Genomic DNA, 17,630 nt, shown 5'->3' with positions numbered 1-17,630 from the left:
TGCTTCCTCAATCGGTGAGTTTGTTATTGTGGGACTTGTTTCACAGGCTTAGTTTGGAATCACCAAAGTCACACAATAACACTAACTAAGTTACCGATTTTGGCAGCTTGGTGGGTTTGAAGAGAACATAGATAACCGTTTAAGTTCCCTGTCAGAAAGGCCCGTTTGATTGCAAGATAAAGCGGTGAAAATGATCAAAATATAGCCTACGCTGATATAGATTTTGTGCTTCTCCAAACTGGGGAGATGCCGTATGCAACCTAGTGTTACCCGACTCCATACAAATCCGAAATATCCCTTTAATGTGTTAAAGAGACGTATGCTACTGATAATCGGTTCAGCTGTCCCATTCAAAGTGGGAATGAAAAGGTGAGCTCTGTGTATTAAAATAACACATTGAAGGGAAAAACCTGCCTGGGGAAAAAAAAATTAATTCAGGTGTCACATGGTTTTCATTTCCATTGCTGCAGAATTCTTCATGAAGCAAATCAATTTAATTTGTATTTCATGCTAAATTGAATTGCCCGTCAGCTAGCCAATGTGCTTAATTTATCTGAGCCACCAACCCAGAAACCTTATACCTTTACCATCCACAGTGTTTGCACTTGTGCTTACTCTGAGACCTTATTAATTAGTTTGCTTTATGACAGAGACAGTCCCTGTTTAAAACCGTGTCATAAACCTCCCCCGCATCGCTGCTGTTCAACTAGGCAGCTATCAAATAAACCTTGCAGCACACTCCTTGCACTGCTTCACATGACAGATGCACCCAGCTCCCCTCTGCCGCTCCTCGCCCCGGCTTGCATTGATCCTCCCTGAATAGATTTGGACACAATAATTCAGCAGCCAGGTAAATTGGAATAACTCTGATCATTAGTGAATTAGTTTGCTCTTCAAAATCAGCCATTGATCCCCGAGCCAGCTGATTGGTTGCAACTGACCAACCATGGAATTTAATTATCAAACACAGTGTTGCTTGCTCAGCCCTGTTTTCTGAAGGTCAGGGTGCCACTGCAGTCCTTTTTTTAAAGAAACGACAGGAGCAAGGCGAGAGATTCGTGGGGGGGGGGGAAGGAATCCACTACAAACGAAGTTAGCCACGGCCAACCTTCCCAATTTCTCTGTTGCTTCCCAGAAATTGCAACTGGCAGACCATTACCACGCCTCGCCAGACATGGCTGTGAGCTGTGCAAAAATAATTCTCAGAATTCGGATGACACTGGTTTGGCATATGTAGATGCAACTCTGCTCGCTCCCTCCTCATTCTGTTATTTACAGGCTTCAGTCTCACATAACCCTTTAGTCCCATCGAGGTCAGGTTAATATAAGTTAAAATAACCCAGAGGAGTATAAAATAAATATTTTTAGGCTGCCAACCATCCATAACCTTACGTCAAAGGTTTTGCTTCACTTCCTGCATTATACCTGTATCACTGGAAATGAAGACACTGTGAGGCAGTAATGCTGATAACAGTTAAGAGAGAACTCCGTCTGCTTGTATCCATTCACTTCAAACTACAAAAAATGTAGAAAATAAATATTACATATTGGTGACCAGGTGTCACGCAGGAGCATTGGATAGATGGATTGTGCAGAAATACATTATATCTGCTTTAATTCCCTGGAGTCTACCTGCCTCCCTGCAAAAGGCTTCATTCTACCCTGATCTCTTGCCTCCCTGGGATTTAGAATACAAATAAGCAGAACAAGCCTCCTCATTCTTATGAACTTTATAGAATAAAGAGGGACACTTAGGGCCCCACACAGGGGAGGGAGGAATTGATTGGCAAAGCTAGTGATGGGACCAGAATGGAGATTGAATCTCCCTGAATGAACCAGAATGGAGGAGGAGTTGTGGCATGAATGAGGCTGTTTAAACAGGGGATGGAGAAAACAAGCCTCCCTTGTCCTGTCTTGTGATTTCCTGAAGCAGACATCCTCCCCTCTTTACCCTGCTTATTCAAGGGTAAATGTGATCCACTCTGTCTCTCCCTTTCTCTGTTCCACTAATCCACTCTTCAAATAACAGTAATCTGCAAATAACACAAGATAAAGAATGTTTCTGACAGACCGACAAACAAACAAATGTGTGGAACGCATTTGAGAATTGGGATCTGTGTGGGTTATGATTTCATGTGGCAGCAACAGGACACAAATACCTCAGAATGGAGAATGGAGTGTTTGAAAAATGCTATTTTGCCATCAAGTTGGTGGATCTGAGTGGAGTGGAGTGCACAACATTTGGTGCATTATTTTGTTTTTTAGTAAATAATGAAACAAGTGCTGTTGAAACGTGAAAAAAGTGTAATTTGTTAGCACTTAGACACATTAGAAAACACATTAGAATGGATCGATTGGACCAGCACTGCAAATTGAGGACCTTGACATCAGGGTGGATTTGTCAATGCATTTAATTTATGCATACGCTTTTGGTTTTATGACAAAATGCTAAATTTGTATGCATAAAATAATATATAATTTGCATGGCATAGGATGGTGGGGTATGGCTCAGAACTTATGGCAACTTTTTAAAATATATTATCAATAGTTTTTAATATGTAATAAATGCTCCTTTTCGTCCGATGTCAGTGTGTGAATGACAGCAGCTGGCAGGCTGCCAGAGTGCCGAAGTTACACTGAAGGGAAGGAGAGACAAACTTAACAAACATGCCGTGTAGCTTACTTGTCGTGGGCGGACAATTGTTGGTGGTATTGAAGAGTAGGGACCACATCAGCATCTAACTGGACCCGAGTGGCATTTGCGGGTATGTTAATTGGCTATCTAGCCGGCAAACAGCAGTGCAATTTTTCCCTGGTGAATGTTTGTTTAGCGGCTCGTTCAACTAACTAAGGTGCAGGACAAGGAGTGTGTTCATGTTCTCGAATTAGATAAGAAAGAGACTATAGCAGGAAAGCTAATGTGGTGTTGACTCAGTGTAACCGTCTTCCCTGCATATGCCAGAACACTGACGTTACCGTTTCATGCAACATTTAATTCCTTGCATCAAAGCAAGGCCTTTATCTACGTAGATGAATACCGTAATGGCATTCTGTCAAATTAGTGCAAAACAAGGGGGCGCCAACATGAAACCAAAGAATGAAAAGTATAAATTTTGGTTTCTGATTTTGTCCTTTAAAAAAAAAAGAACACAGGATGACTGATTTTGAGAACAGATATGTAGCAGATGAAAAAAATATGCAATTTAGTTTTAATTGGACTTTAAGCATCACTATCAAGGAAGCTATGTCCTTTTTGAACAAACCAAATCCACTTTGTTGGAGATCAGGGAAGAGCACTGCACCATCATCCTTTCAACGCAGCACTGCTCAATTTATCCAACGTCAGTACAATTTGATAAAATCTCATTAAATCCAGGATGTTTTTTATCACCTGAAAGATACAATCTCTGATTTTGTTAATAGCACTCACAGGTCCTCAGATGTCATCCCGAGACATTTGAGCTCTGTGTGCAGAAGCATTCATATCCTCAGTACCAGTGAGGGAATGGCTGCAGTGGATGGCCCCCATACATTTGTTAAACTGTCCCCATGGTTCTCCACCAAATGATTTGGCTCTCCTTGCGATGGCATTGAACTGTTTCCTACAGCGGACAGCAGTTCTCGTAGGACCTGGGCAGCAATTATTAACCAAATGTGTTATCTCCTCCCATTTAACATCATCTGCCCTCAGTTGCTTATTTACAATGCTGTGTATTTGATCTTGGTGAGTCAGCACTTTGTGCAAGTAAACATCCGTTAATTCATGAGAGAATTTTCTTTTTTTTTTTGTGTGTAAAGTTTTGTGTTCTCTGTGGCTTCCATATTTACACTGAAAGAGCAGCGTGGCGTTGAGTCTGCATATTTTAAAGGGAAGAATACTGTAAGAGTGATTCTGATTCCCGCTGTGCAGCTGGTGCACTGCACCACATGGCTCCAACCCCCAAAATACCAAAAGTTAATCACAACACCCCAGTGTTTTTCCCCAGAGTGAATTGATTCAGTGGGGCCTTTAGATTGTGATGGGGGCATGCAGTACATTCATTTTGATCAAGCCTATCTTCTAGTAATGTGTTTTTAATTGCATTACAAAAAAACTTTCCTCGCAATTTTCACCACTTCCTTTTGTCCCCATAGGATCGTTTCTTTATCACGATGCCTCTTCTCACAATACTTATTTTCATCAAGACAAATAGGATCGTTTAATACCGAGGAAATATGTGACATAACGTAAAGATGACGACATCATATCATATTGACAGCTTAGTTGTCACGATGACTCATATTTGTCCACTGTTCCTTATTATCACTCAGCACTGTTTGCTGAACCAGAGTGTCAGAGTGCCTATAATGGTCAGACGCAAAACCCACAAAGCAAACAAGCAAAAAGAATCTGGCAGGAGATAAATTGGCAAGTAGAAGAATGGCAACTCTTAGTATCACAATAGAAACAGGCTTACAGAAAAAAGCCCAGAGAATTTACTTTCCTCATGTGGCCTGTATGAATGTAAAGGTACTCACTGCAGGAGGTTTCAGGGATTCAGACAGAAAAGACACCGCAGGTGGTCGAAATGACTAAACCTCTGGGTCAACAGCAGAACTGATTTTTATGGTGATGGGGCAATCAAGAGCACACAGTAACTTGAGGGTCTATATGTAATGTAAAAGTGAAGATCAGAGTTTGCGGTATAGAAATGACTTGCTCAAGGGCAAGCAAAAAAAAGAAAATGTGTGTCTATACTGTGACCTAATTTGTTTGGTGCTGCCTCAGAGTATAAAATAAAATCACTCTTCACTGTGCAACACTTTTAGTTTGTAGCCAATTCTTGCGCAAAGCCGTAGCTGTATAGAAAAGGATTTAGTCATCCAATCAGCTTTCCTTACCAAATTGAGAAGTTTAGCAGTGGTTTAACAGTACACAATGTTATGATCATGTGCAGTAGTTACCTTTAAAACAACGAAAATAAATAATTAGTTTGCTGAAAAACACGTCTTCAGGCCAAACCTATTTTGTTCCTGCCATTTGAAAATGTGTCCAAAACTTCCTTAAACATGTTTATTACAGTCTTTACCATATTGAATACAACATACTGTATATCTAGTACTCGCTACATGTCCACAAAATATTTCATGGTGAACCTTTTCGTCAATAGGTTTGTGAAAAATGTATTTACATACTGACACATTTTCTCATACACGTTTTTGTTTTCCAATGAAAATTCACACTCACACCCCATCTTTGCACAAAGGCATATTATTATCCATTCCCTGCTCAGCATCGTCCCTCCCTATCAGATTATGTATTGTTTCATTTTGACAGCCAAGCTCAAATTAGTGTTACGTAATTTGCCTAAAATGGGCCTGTTCAGTACACTGTCATATGTTGTCATTGCCGCTGAGTATCTGGTTGATAGGGTGAAAAAGAGGCTTGTTTTCCTTCTGTCAAATGTGCAATTAGAGCTGGAATGCAGAATTGTTAGTTGATAGCTGAGATTTCATTACAATCAGTCCTAGGAACTGATTATACTTCAAATAGGCAGTATAATTATAATGTAGTGAAGTTAATATTGTTGAGTAGAATATTCAAATTATCCAAGATTGTTCCTGGTGATTTGACAAGTAGGTGAATAATGAAATGCTGAATCAAATTAAGACGTCATAAGATACTGACACACTTATTTTAACCGTGATATGACACACAGTTTCCCTTTAAGTATGCTACTGTGATTTCTTTCACTTTTGCAATCAAGTAGTTCATCATCTATTTAACAGGAAAAGATTAGGCCCATTAAATTTGCCCTGCTCTTTTAAGATGCGTTATTGTCTAATAAACCATGAAAGGGGGAGGATTGGGTGCTTCACGGCCAGGGGCCAAAGTTCTTCAATGCAGTTACTGATGAAAATCATTTCTTTATCAGTAAGTAAGACATCATTTCACTTCCAAGTGGATAATAATGTTCACAGTCAATGCAAAATGAGGATATGGATCATTTGTATGTTCTTTCTGAAATTGTAAAATGTTTTCAAGATTATTTTTTATAATTTCTTCCATTAAGCAGGATGTAATGGAGCTGTGGCGTTTCACTTTAAGATCGATGCAACATGAAATAAATGGGAGATGATTCAGTACTGTACAGTATATGCCAGAATAGTAGTTATACTACGACTGCTTCTTAACATGAGTTGCCCGACCCAGGCGGTGTTAGGTGTAGCCTGTATTGTCTGCTGCCTCTAGGATTTAAAAAAAAATACAGGAACACCATAAATCATGCCTTGTTTGAATCTGTTTTCAGACGACCCGTCCATGCTACTTTGCTGATCTGTGTGCCCAGTTTTAAAAAAAAATGCATCGTCTCTAAAATATTTAAAGAACCGTGAGTCAAATTTTGTATTATAGTGCCATTTTTGTAGAGCTAGGGCAATAATACAATTGTATTAACCACCCCTAGCAGCTTTAGTGGAATTCAGTTCTTATTTTGTATTTGATAAAAAAGGCAATATTGTGTATCACTTTAGTTTTAACAATTCATGAAGTCACAAGTCAATAGTTGAACGTTTCCTCCAGCAGTAATTGACACCACTGGGTAAAGGGAGATGGTGTTCTTCCACATTAGTGGGTGGGTGTCATAACATATCGTAAAGCAGTCTTCTAACCTTGTCACAACTTATCATGACACCAATTATCTGTAAAAAAAAAAAAAGAAAATACAATCACACAGCTGAGGATGTACTTCACGCTCATCTGCAAAAGGGTAACAGTCCTTGTATGGAGAGGCACGATCTGTTTAGCTTTCTGAAAAACTCCAGGGAGGCATGAAGGGTGAACCTTCTGAGAAAGAGCAGAAAATAAATACACATCATGTCACACTAAAGTGACAATGACAAGGGCACTTTCTTATTTGTTCAGTACAACACAATTAACCTAACTCTATGACATCTTCTTGCACTGCGAAAATAGACTGTCATGTAACAGCTCTCTATTTCTGTGTCTCCCTCCCTCTCTCTCTCTCTCTCTCCTCTTTTCTCTCCCATCAGGTCTCCACATAATGGAGCGAGAATGAACAGAGAGCGGCTTAAAAAAAAGCATGAACTGGAGGTTTATTGAGGTCATCTGCTTCCTGTTTATATGGGACCATATAACAGTTCAGGCTTCCCGCCAGGACCCGTTGGCCACTGAACAACATGTCACCAAGCAATATGACTGGCTCATCTCTGACCGTGGACCTTTCCACCACTCTCGGAGTTATCTGTCCTTTGTGGAAAGATTCCGCCAAGGATTTACGACCAGATATAAAATTTATAGGTGAGTTCACTTTCAGCCTGTGTACTGATGCCACCCAGGTTTTTTTAAAATCTGTCTGTTTTAATGGTTTTTCTATTTGCTTTCTATTTTGGTTGCAAATGCACTGTGTACATTTTTATCCTATTATGTGTGCATCTTTTATACTGACTTGCAACCACTCTCCGCACTGTGAACTTCTTTTTCTTATATTAATAAGGTACTCTGCTAGGACTTTCTCTCCACTCTTAGTCCCAGATCACAATCCAGAAATACTGGATTCTACTCTTTGCATGGTCCAGTTTAAAAGTGTCCCATGCACAACAGAGACTTTAGTTACACATTTTTAGTCCTCAAGCCCAATCCAAGACTCTACCGATGACATCACCAGAGTTATTTTTCGGCCTTTAGAAAGACACAAAACTGGTTTTACAGGTTAACTAATCATAACGTGTAATATTTCATTACGTTAGCTTTTTTTTGTCAAACAATTGGTTTCACATTACACATTAGGAGTCCCTTGACGATTTTAACTAGCTATTGATAAACAAAATATTTTTTTGGACACAAACACATTAAAACATGCATACATTATTCACTACCAACAAAGATAAAAATAAAAGGGTTCAGTGCCCAAAACATGTTCAGTATCAAAGTGAGTTAAATCATATTTAATGGGTATTCTGATTCATCCATTCCTCTACTTGCAAATTTCCCACATACCATATAAATACTAAGAACTTAATATACTCTTAGTTCATAAGTGTTTATGCTAACCCTAGCCCTAAACTGTGTTAGGACCATTAGAAATAATGTATCTTCAAACCATCGATCACTGATTTCTATGAGTGCTCAACTATTATATTAATATAGCTTATATTTTGCTTTGCATTGCACATCGCATCATTTGTTACATACAGAGAAAGTGGTAGAGAAATTAGATAGAAACCCTCTTTCTCACAAAGACATGCTTTGATTTCCTTGCATCCTCAATCCCTAGCCTTCTAACTCAGAAGTATAGAAAGACAGAGAAAGAGTAAGAGAGTCATTTGCTACATTCCTTTGGCAGTTCTTTCACAGAGTTTGTTCACTGTCTCAGTGCTCCGTCTCTCTTGGTAACTTGCCACAGCCCCGGGTCCCCACTGGCTTCCTTGCCTTGATATTGTCACATGAACAGTAAACAATGTATTTGCATAATGTGTAACTTGACAGAGCGGGTTGTTGCACAGAGACATGAATCTCAGAGGCAAAACTTCTGAGGCCGCCTTCCACAGACGCTGTACAGCCGTCGAGCGCTGACTGTGATGCTGCAGTGATTTATGAAAATAGAGTGTGTGTTTGCACGTTGGGGGCTGACGGGAACGTTGCCGAGGCCCAGGTGGCTCCTGTTGTTTCTACCTCTTAACAAACCATTAGTGGCATCAAATTCAGCCACCATTGCTAGATATCCCTTTACTCATGACAAGACAATTCATTTTCACACTAAGAGTGCGAAGAATTCGATGTCAACAATCCACATTCCCATCTGTCCGGCATCTGCAAAACTGTCATGAGATTTTAAAGTTTGATCGATTCCTTTTGTGGCTTCGTTCTGATTGATTTTCAGATATATAAAGCCTTTGAACATATCTATTACTTTAACATACAGTATACACTGTACAATACATTGTAGTGTACTCTACCGCTGTATTAGTGGAGTAAATTAAAGATGATTTTTCTGCATGGAATGCATACTTAGTAAATAATCATATACAGTATTTGAGTTAAGGGTATGCAAAGTTCTCGCAGAGGTCCAAGTGTTTTCCAAGGATTTTAATCCCAACCCGGTTCACGAGTTCAATTCAATGATTAGTGCATCTTCAACCAGAGGGACGGGAGACGGGGGACGGGGCGGCGGGGGGGTAAATCGGTGACATCAGCTGTTGCTAGTGTTTGGTTGGAATGAAATCATACACACTCTCGGTCCTCCTTGGCACATGATTGCCCAGCCGTGCTCCACTCTAACCAGCAATGAGAACTGAATCGCTTTGTAAATTTCCCCGGGGACTTTCTCTGCCTCGACGATTTAGTGGTGGAAAGTGGTTGAATCAGATTTGCAGAGAGACAAAGCATCCATTCCTTTCGGGTTCTCTTATCAAGAGAGATTACCCCGGAGGCACGCCGCATGGACAATGCCAACCTGATCGGCAACAAATAAATCTGCCCCATCTTTAATGACGTGGGCATTGCGCCTAATTTGAAGGATAAACAGAGATTTCGGAAGTGCCAGTGCTCTGAAAAGGTCACAGTCGCTTGAAGGGGAAAGACACACCACAAGGCACCAATTATCCTCTCCCTCTTGACTTATGTCTCTTAAAGAAATGATTGGAGTAATCGTCACTTTTGTGTCACTGCTGATTGTGATCTTCAAACTGAATTGCTTCCTTTTTTCCCCCCTCCCCTGTTATCATATGCATAAGTGTACATTTCCTATATATTATTTATCAGTCACAAGAAAGCCACTTTCACTGCTGGCTGCATTCTGCTCCTGAATCAGACATGAGGCCGAATTATGTGTATCAATGTGTGCTTCAGTCAGTGGTGAAACTGGATGGCCTGTTTTGCTCACACTGGCATCTCTCATCCTGTTGCTTTTACTCTATTATGGGGTCGAATGTGTTTCAGATAATGCGTGTTCTCTCTTTGGTCTTTGTTCGCGGGAGCTCTATCTCAGGTTCTTGTGTGCCTGAGCAAAAAACCAATATAAATGCAAATCTGGTGGCCATTAATGCATTTTAAAGGCCTCAAATCAGCATTGCTCTGTAATCAAAGAAGCGAGATTGGGGTTGTTATTTGAAATAGAAATATTTATGAAAATGAATAGTTCTGATTGATCAGACTTTGAAAAGACACGGTGGAGTGAATGAACAGAGAAGGTTGATAGAGCCCCACTTCTCATTGGACCAGGGCTCATGAAGACCTCAAAAATAAAAAAAATCTATCAAAGGTTTTGAACAAAACCTTGTAATATCCTGTGGAAGAGCAACGCTTGAAAATTAAATGAAAACTAACATGTTGTCCAAGGTAATAACAAAAGACCCATTTTGGTCATTTCTTCACGTTTGGATTGACGTAATGCTTGCAAAGCACTGACAGAATCAGTTAAAATGTCTATGCTCTGTACATATGATAAGATAAACCACGTGTCACACACAGACTCATTTAAAAAACGAAACGTTTTACTGCACTGATTAAGATAATTGCAAAGCCAGTATAATATCTATTATCACTATACTCAATTACTGACTCATTAAAACCTTTGGAGACTGCTTGCACATAAAATGTTACCAAAATGGTTTTAGCTCTTCTCAAAGAGATACAAGAACGCAATGAGTTTCATGTTGATAATTCTCTTCATTCTCTACCTCTCCTCATCTGACACAGAGCCTCCTTTCTGATACTATATTATTTCTGCCGGTCTGTGTTTCTGTCTCACTTTATTTAATTTTGCTCTATTATGATGACACAGCAGTAAAAGCTGCTTTTATGCGAGTTCTGCTGCAACACAAAAGTAAACATTTCACAGATACTCAAGGTAATGAATAGATAGCTAAGAAGTCAAGCCAAACACCCTCTTAGCGCCTGTCATAGAAAGCTCCTGCAGAACTGTGCTTGAAAAGACAATGACAAAATTGGTACACTACATGGCAAAAAAGCATCTTAAGTTTTAATATTTCAGTATATTTAAGTATATCGCTTCAATAAAGTATTATATAAAGTATATACTCATTTTTATTTATAAATTATTAATATTCTGGCTTTTCCAACATGTGAAAATCAAGAGATTAAAAAATGTCCATTTTTATTCTTTTTGACTTTATTGGTCTATTTGGTAAGTTTAAATAAAGAGTGTTTGCTCAATAATGTATTTCAAGCTTTGTTGCTGGAAATATTAAGAAATAGTCAGACATTTTGGGACACGTCTTATGTCAATATAGTGAATATAAAGCTACTGTAGCGTGAAGGAAAATAGCAAACCCGGCAGTGTCCAAATGTATAAAAATCTACTTTACCAGCACCTCTAAAACTCAATAAATTATATATTTCTATGGTTACAGTGGTGAACATAGATGGAGCTACCGGTAGCTCCCATGAACTTTGCTATATTTTTGTATTTAATTTGTTCTCTTTTCGTGCTTATTACTGGAGCACGTATGGCATATGGCAGACATGCATTCATCAACGTCGGAGAAGGAAGCATAGGGATTGGATAAAGTGCAGTGGACCTTGAGACAATCACCGCCGACGGCATCTTCCGATCAGCCAGCCAGACCAGCCGGACTGAAGAAAAGCAGAGTCCACTGCCCCAGGATGAGAGGGAGGAGAGCCGAGATGGAAGCTAAGCCAACCCAGCAAGGACAAGAGGCAATTTCACTAGCCAGCTTACTCCTGGCTAATGGCCAGTTGCATTAATATAAAATGGATATTGTGCCCGCATCTCCACAGACCTGGCTCCATTGTGGCATCTCAGATCAAGCTGCTCTTGCTGGACGCGGTGGGATGAAAGGAAGTGGATCAGTGATGCTTGGTGCTCAAACAAATTCTAAGTTGATGGATAATGTTTTCCTGATGTTGATGTTTTTTTAATATTAAGAAGCTGGCCATATTATCTACTCAGAGATTGTGACAAGCGATGTGACAAAAAGGAAGTGGTCAGATGTTGTAAATGTTAACCTCTAAGCAAACGAGGGCAACATTTGCCTGGAAAAGTTCAAGATTACAATTCTGAACAAAAATAAGGAGTACTTGGCACTAGGTCGGCCCTGTTAATACACCCTCGGTGTTGAGGAAGAAGTGGCAGAAGATTAGGCAATTTCTCCACTACCAGTTGGTCTCCACCATGAGGACATATCCATTCATATAAGTGTGTCCTTTGAGGCTGAAATAAGCATTCCTTAACACTCAGCTTTGACAAACAGCATGGTTATATTCAATGCAAGCACATTATGCATATCTCTTACTGAACATTTCCTTCATGATATTAATTATTGCTAACTATAATCAGTCCACAGACAACCACTTGATCAGCACTAAACCTTGAATTTATAATCTGCAGCTCTAATTTGCATGTGCAAATAACTTCTTTTATTCAGTCTCTAATTTAAACTGTTCAGCAAACAGATAGCCCTGCAACTTGAGACTCACACAAATTTTTTTTGATCCTAATTTTTCTTTTAATTAGTTATTAGCATAGCATTGTCTGTTGCCTAATTTGTTAAAATTCTCTGATGAGCAATGAGCAATGACAAAAAAAACACTTTTCATGAGGTTCCTCATGTGTTCTGCGTGGATGCATTTGTCAGTGTTGATCTGGGCCCCATTTGTTTGAAGCAGAAACAAGGTGTAACATTTGTCCGACTCAGGTCTTGAATTAGTTTGGATGAGCCATCTGTAATTGGATAGAGCGAGAGAAGGCGGATTTGATGTAGTCGGCAGATTTGCCGAGAGAGGCTGCAGCAATGTTTAATTCAGCAGGCTGTAGCCAAAGGAAGAGAAGGGCAGAGGCAGTCAGGAAGTCAGGAGAGATGAAACAGACTGTAGAAAGCGGACAGAGACATCGTGGGGTCTGAGATGCCATTAGGCAGTGAGACAGGAAGGTGCTAAAAGTGTGTGATAACGAGAATGTATATAAGTGCTTAAGACAATAAAAGGGGTCCGCTGAGTTCAGTATCAAAACAAGGATTTGGAGAGCAGACAGGTATGCTGGCAGTAAGGTCATAGTCAAGGTGAGGAAGAACCGCCTCACAGAAGCATTAAAGTGGCTCAGATGACTCACAAAAAACATGTACTCGGGTGCACCTCTCTCTCTCAAACAAAAAACAACAAAGATTATATTAATGCCTTCTCTGCATGTCATCATAGCTGTTAAATCACAGGTTTATCGTCTGTCAAAATTCTTTCATCAATATCCAGGACTTAGACAGGGATGCTGGGCAACACAAGACAATTTAATACTTCCATGCACTTATTTACCAATGCTCAGTGGGTGACACATCATTTTATTTATTTATAACGTATTCAATCATTATTTTTTCAGCAGTGGGAGGGTGACAGAAACTTAAAGACTTTGGTGGAGTGGAACAATAATAGAGATGATGACAAAAATGCAACTAGATGTATAGCAGTACCACTTGCAATAGGAAGAAATGGCTTGATTTATCTACAATATATTCTGTTCTATATTAATTCAGGCAAAAAATGCCAATAAATTATGCTTTAAAAAAAATGTAATTTCCAAAAATAAAAATGTTAGGTCTTCCCACCAGTCCTTGAACGCCACACACAAGACATTTTGCTGTGAAATTAAGACATTTTTTTTCAGTTTGTAAGTGACACTGTTACGAGGTGATCATGCATATTTAGCTTAGATGACTCATGAAGATGCTGTCACCAAAGAGAATGTTGGCTGTCACCTCACACTGTGGCAGCAGACGTGAGTTCCCATTTGCTGACTAAAGCAGTAACCGCTTCCAACCACCGCTCGGCTCAGCCAATCAGACGGGCTGAAATTCCAGCACAGCTTGTCACTGTTGTGCACCAATTGAGTATTTTTTTTACTTTCAAAAAGTGTGAGATCTCAAGAGTGTGAGTATTGTTTTCACAGACATGGTGACGAGGACACATACGGATCAACTCACTCTTTATTATTGTAAGACCAATTGTGCAAGATGACGAATTTACTTCACATAGAAATAAATGTATATTTTCTCTCTGTCTGTTACTCTATTACGCACATTGAAAACAGACAAACTTACAGAAAACACAATGCTATCCTCGTGGCTACACTGCAATTATAATCACTTGAGCAGTGTTGATATATGGTGCTAATCTGCATTTCTCAGCTCAATAAGTTTGGGAGATTCAACAAAGTCTGATCAGGGGAGGAACTCCGTGCCACTTCCCTTCTCATACCTAGTGGTAAAAAGCCCCCGCTGTGGGACGACTTAATTACTGGCAAGAAAGGGATGGTAATTAGAGGAGAAACAGGAGGCTAGAAGAAACTGTCAGGGTTAAGCACTGACTAATTCACTGCGTGGGACACTTGTGCAACTCTCTCTTGAGAATGGCAATGCAACATCACCAAGTGCAACAAGCTCTGAAGAGATGGGACTGGAGCAGCCATGTCTCATATTACAATTTCTGTGATGTGTTTATCCAAGCTGCCAAATTATACCAAATTTTCGACTAAAATGAGGCATTTCGACTAACATCTCTCTGTTGTGCCCTACCGGCTGGATAATGGCTGCCGCTCTCCACTGTGCTCATACGGCGGTAACTGCTGATAACGACGTCCCAACCGGCGTAGCTCCCACCCTTCAGAGTTAACATTGTTAACTCTGTCAGAACTGTTGCCATTGATTGCAGTGTTAGCGCTGTTAGTGGCTAGCTGCCAGTTCAGGGATCTCCATTTTGAGAGCCATGTGAAGGCACTAGATATGCTAAGGTCAGGTGGAACTGAGATCCCCAAGCTCCATATATTCAACAGAATCAAAAGTGTTGGTGTTGACCTCAGAGGTATAACACAACTAACATTGAAAGGTCAGGGAGATGTCAGTCCAACATCATGTGTACAAACACTTCGAAGTCCTAGGAAATGGTCAAACTAACTGAAAACATTTTTGTTTTAGTCAGAGACACTTGCAACAAAGAATTGACAATACAGAAAAAATGGTTATACAGTTAGATTTGGCAGAAAGGGCTGCAAGATTCTGCTGGGAGAGCTAATCTCCCTTGATCAACACATACGTACATTTTAGTTAAGTCAACAATATGAAATATCACATGAGGAGTTTGGTGTGGTGGAGGCAACAGCACCAAATAGCTTTAGCATGATCGCATTCATCAGAATAATGTGCCAGGTTATAATGTCTATGCTATACCCCTGGAAATATGATTGTTTTTTTTATTGAACCAATAATTAAAGGATGAATTACTTTCATAAGAAAATCTGAGAAAAAAAGTCCAATCACAAATGAGGTTTGAGATATTTACAAATCCCCAAATAATCTTTACAGGTCTAAAAATATATTAGCTCAGATGTGTTCAGTCCCAGCGTCAGTGTGCACACACAGCATCTCTGCTGAACACCTCAGCAGAGGTGTCTTTACTCTTTTACTTCTCTGTCCTGCAGTCAGTGCACAGCTTTGGTGGTTTGTGTGACCTGCACAAACACAGAGAGGTTTATTCTCGGCTTCCTGCCGAACATCTTAGTCAGTTCACTTCCAGTGAAACACTGAACATGTTGGGCATGTTATCCTCACTGTCTAAAAAATGTTCATGGCACGTACTGTCGAAATCCAGAAAAGTTACTTATCCAAAATTAATTTAGATTGGGGTTTTATGTGATATCTCCCTTAACATGTTGGCCATTTGAGATTGTTGGATGAGTTGAGATTGAATGGAAAGCCCAAAGATCTGAAATCCTTGTCTTTCATTTATCTCTATTGAATGTGCATACATCATATATCTCAAACAGGAAAGTGGCGTCCTTGTTTTTCTGAGAAGTGTTTTCCAGTACAGCTGGCAAAGAACGTTCCCACGAATAACAGTTGTATTGGCTGTCATGCATTTGAGCTGCAACCAAAGGTAGCTTTTTCGTCCAATGTACTGAAATCTATCCTCAAATCATCGTATTTTTCTCAGCACTCTTCACAGTTTGTGCCGCAATTATTAGCAACATGACAAAACATTTTGTTTGTGCATACCTTTATTTTCTGAATTGATGTTAACACCATACAAAGTGCCAGTCGTATATGACACTACAGAAGTCATTTAGATATCCTTGAATTAAATACAATGAAGTCAATTGTAAGAAGCTTTCTTTCTTATTGAAAGAGCTGTCATTTATTGTAAGTATTACACAAACAGCAAATACAGTTCATAGAAATCATCAACATAATGCAGTTTTATTTGGGGTATGACTGACTATTATTACGGGGCAAATTGAGTTCAGTGGAAAATAGATGGGATACAATAAGCGGCATCTAGGGCACTGACGATAGCTGTTGTTTCTCTTTATTGCATGAGTGTCTTGACCTTGGTAGGTTTTGTATTATATGTAGATTGGAAAGCTTTGTTGGAGATTTCATTACAGGGTGCAGAAGGTGATGAAGTGTTTCATCAGCTATAAACCGTATACAGGAGGACTGAGATGGAAGCATCTGGAAAAAAATTAAATAATTTCCTAAACTGCACTGGCTTTTCTAAATGCTATTCAAACAAATGTGTTTTGAGATTCTTGTGATTCTTGGTTTCAAATGAATGGATATTTGTTGCGTGTGGCCTGGGCTCATAATATCTATTCAGTCCTTGCCCACACAGTCGGACTAGTTCATCAGCAGAACTTCTCACATTACACAGTTAATTAGATTCAAACACATGCTCATGTCACTCACCCGTGCATTCGCTTCCGGCACCATGTCCCATCAAATTCTTGAGATCAAAGTGAATTAAGAGATTGTTTTTGATTAGATCCATTTTCGTTTCATTGCCTCCTCACAATTACAGAGTGCACTAACAAAGCTGTTATGCCGGCAATCATATTCCATTTAGGCAATCACGTTCCATTTCCTGATAAGCTCCATAATGGGTAATAACTAAGAAACTTACATGTAGTAAGAAGGAGGAAGTAGGAATATGGAGAAAGTGTAATTTTCAGGATGTAGTACAGAAGTTGTTTTGGTCGGCACTTTTACTGTTTTAATACGAATTTCAAACATCTAACAACGTTGATAACAACTCAGTTGTAAGCCTTTGCTATGTTACCAGAAAGCATATGTATTACATGAACTGTGTCATTGTGGTGGTAAGTAAAATAGATGTATGCTGTTTATTTCCCCTTTGCCTTCACTTGAGCCTATTGAAGATTTCTTGTGGGGTCAGTCAACTTTTTGCTGACACAAAATTAAAGGAGATGATGAGCCAAAATACTTTTAAGAAAACGTAATACAAATACCGGTGCAGTTAATGGAAAGACAATTCAATTACAGATTAATTTCTTTGGACAGGCGTCTCTTTAATTCCCATCAGCTCTCTCTATCTCTGTTGAGACCTCACAACTAGCTTTACTGAATAAATGCAACCTTTCAAAAGAGAAACTGGAATTGAAATTTGCCAGCACATCCAAAGGTTGGCCGAAGAAATCATAAATCTACCCGAACCCAGCCCGCACACTGTAAGATTGACGGCAACCTGTTTATTTCTGTGTTGATTTTGTACATCCCAGTGACCTTGACATAATCCTGGATACGCAACTGATTCTCTCTCTTTCTCTCTCTCTCTCTCTCTCTCTCTCTCTCTCTCTCTCTCTCTCTCT

The 17,630-nt window shown here is 39.5% G+C and overlaps 1 protein-coding gene across 5 annotated transcripts in view; it reads left to right on the top strand.

Moving 5' to 3' along the window:
• The window catches only part of brinp1 (bone morphogenetic protein/retinoic acid inducible neural-specific 1), a 152,914-nt gene that overhangs the window by 71,119 nt on the left and 64,165 nt on the right, over positions 1–17,630 (top strand). For all 5 annotated transcript variants that reach the window (XM_031860066.1, XM_031860067.1, XM_031860065.1 and 2 more), the window contains one exon: positions 7,033–7,300. In XM_031860066.1, coding sequence (XP_031715926.1) covers positions 7,083–7,300 — 218 coding nt within the window. In that variant the 5' untranslated portion in view covers positions 7,033–7,082. The remainder of the gene's footprint in view (positions 1–7,032; positions 7,301–17,630) is intronic.

This window comes from Anarrhichthys ocellatus, unplaced genomic scaffold (assembly GCF_004355925.1).
Source record: "Anarrhichthys ocellatus isolate YVR2014 unplaced genomic scaffold, GSC_Weel_1.0 scaffold23, whole genome shotgun sequence".
NCBI classification, from domain to species: Eukaryota; Metazoa; Chordata; class Actinopteri; order Perciformes; family Anarhichadidae; genus Anarrhichthys; species Anarrhichthys ocellatus.
Note: the sequence above shows the minus strand (reverse complement) of the source record. Positions and strands in the feature narration are given on the sequence as shown.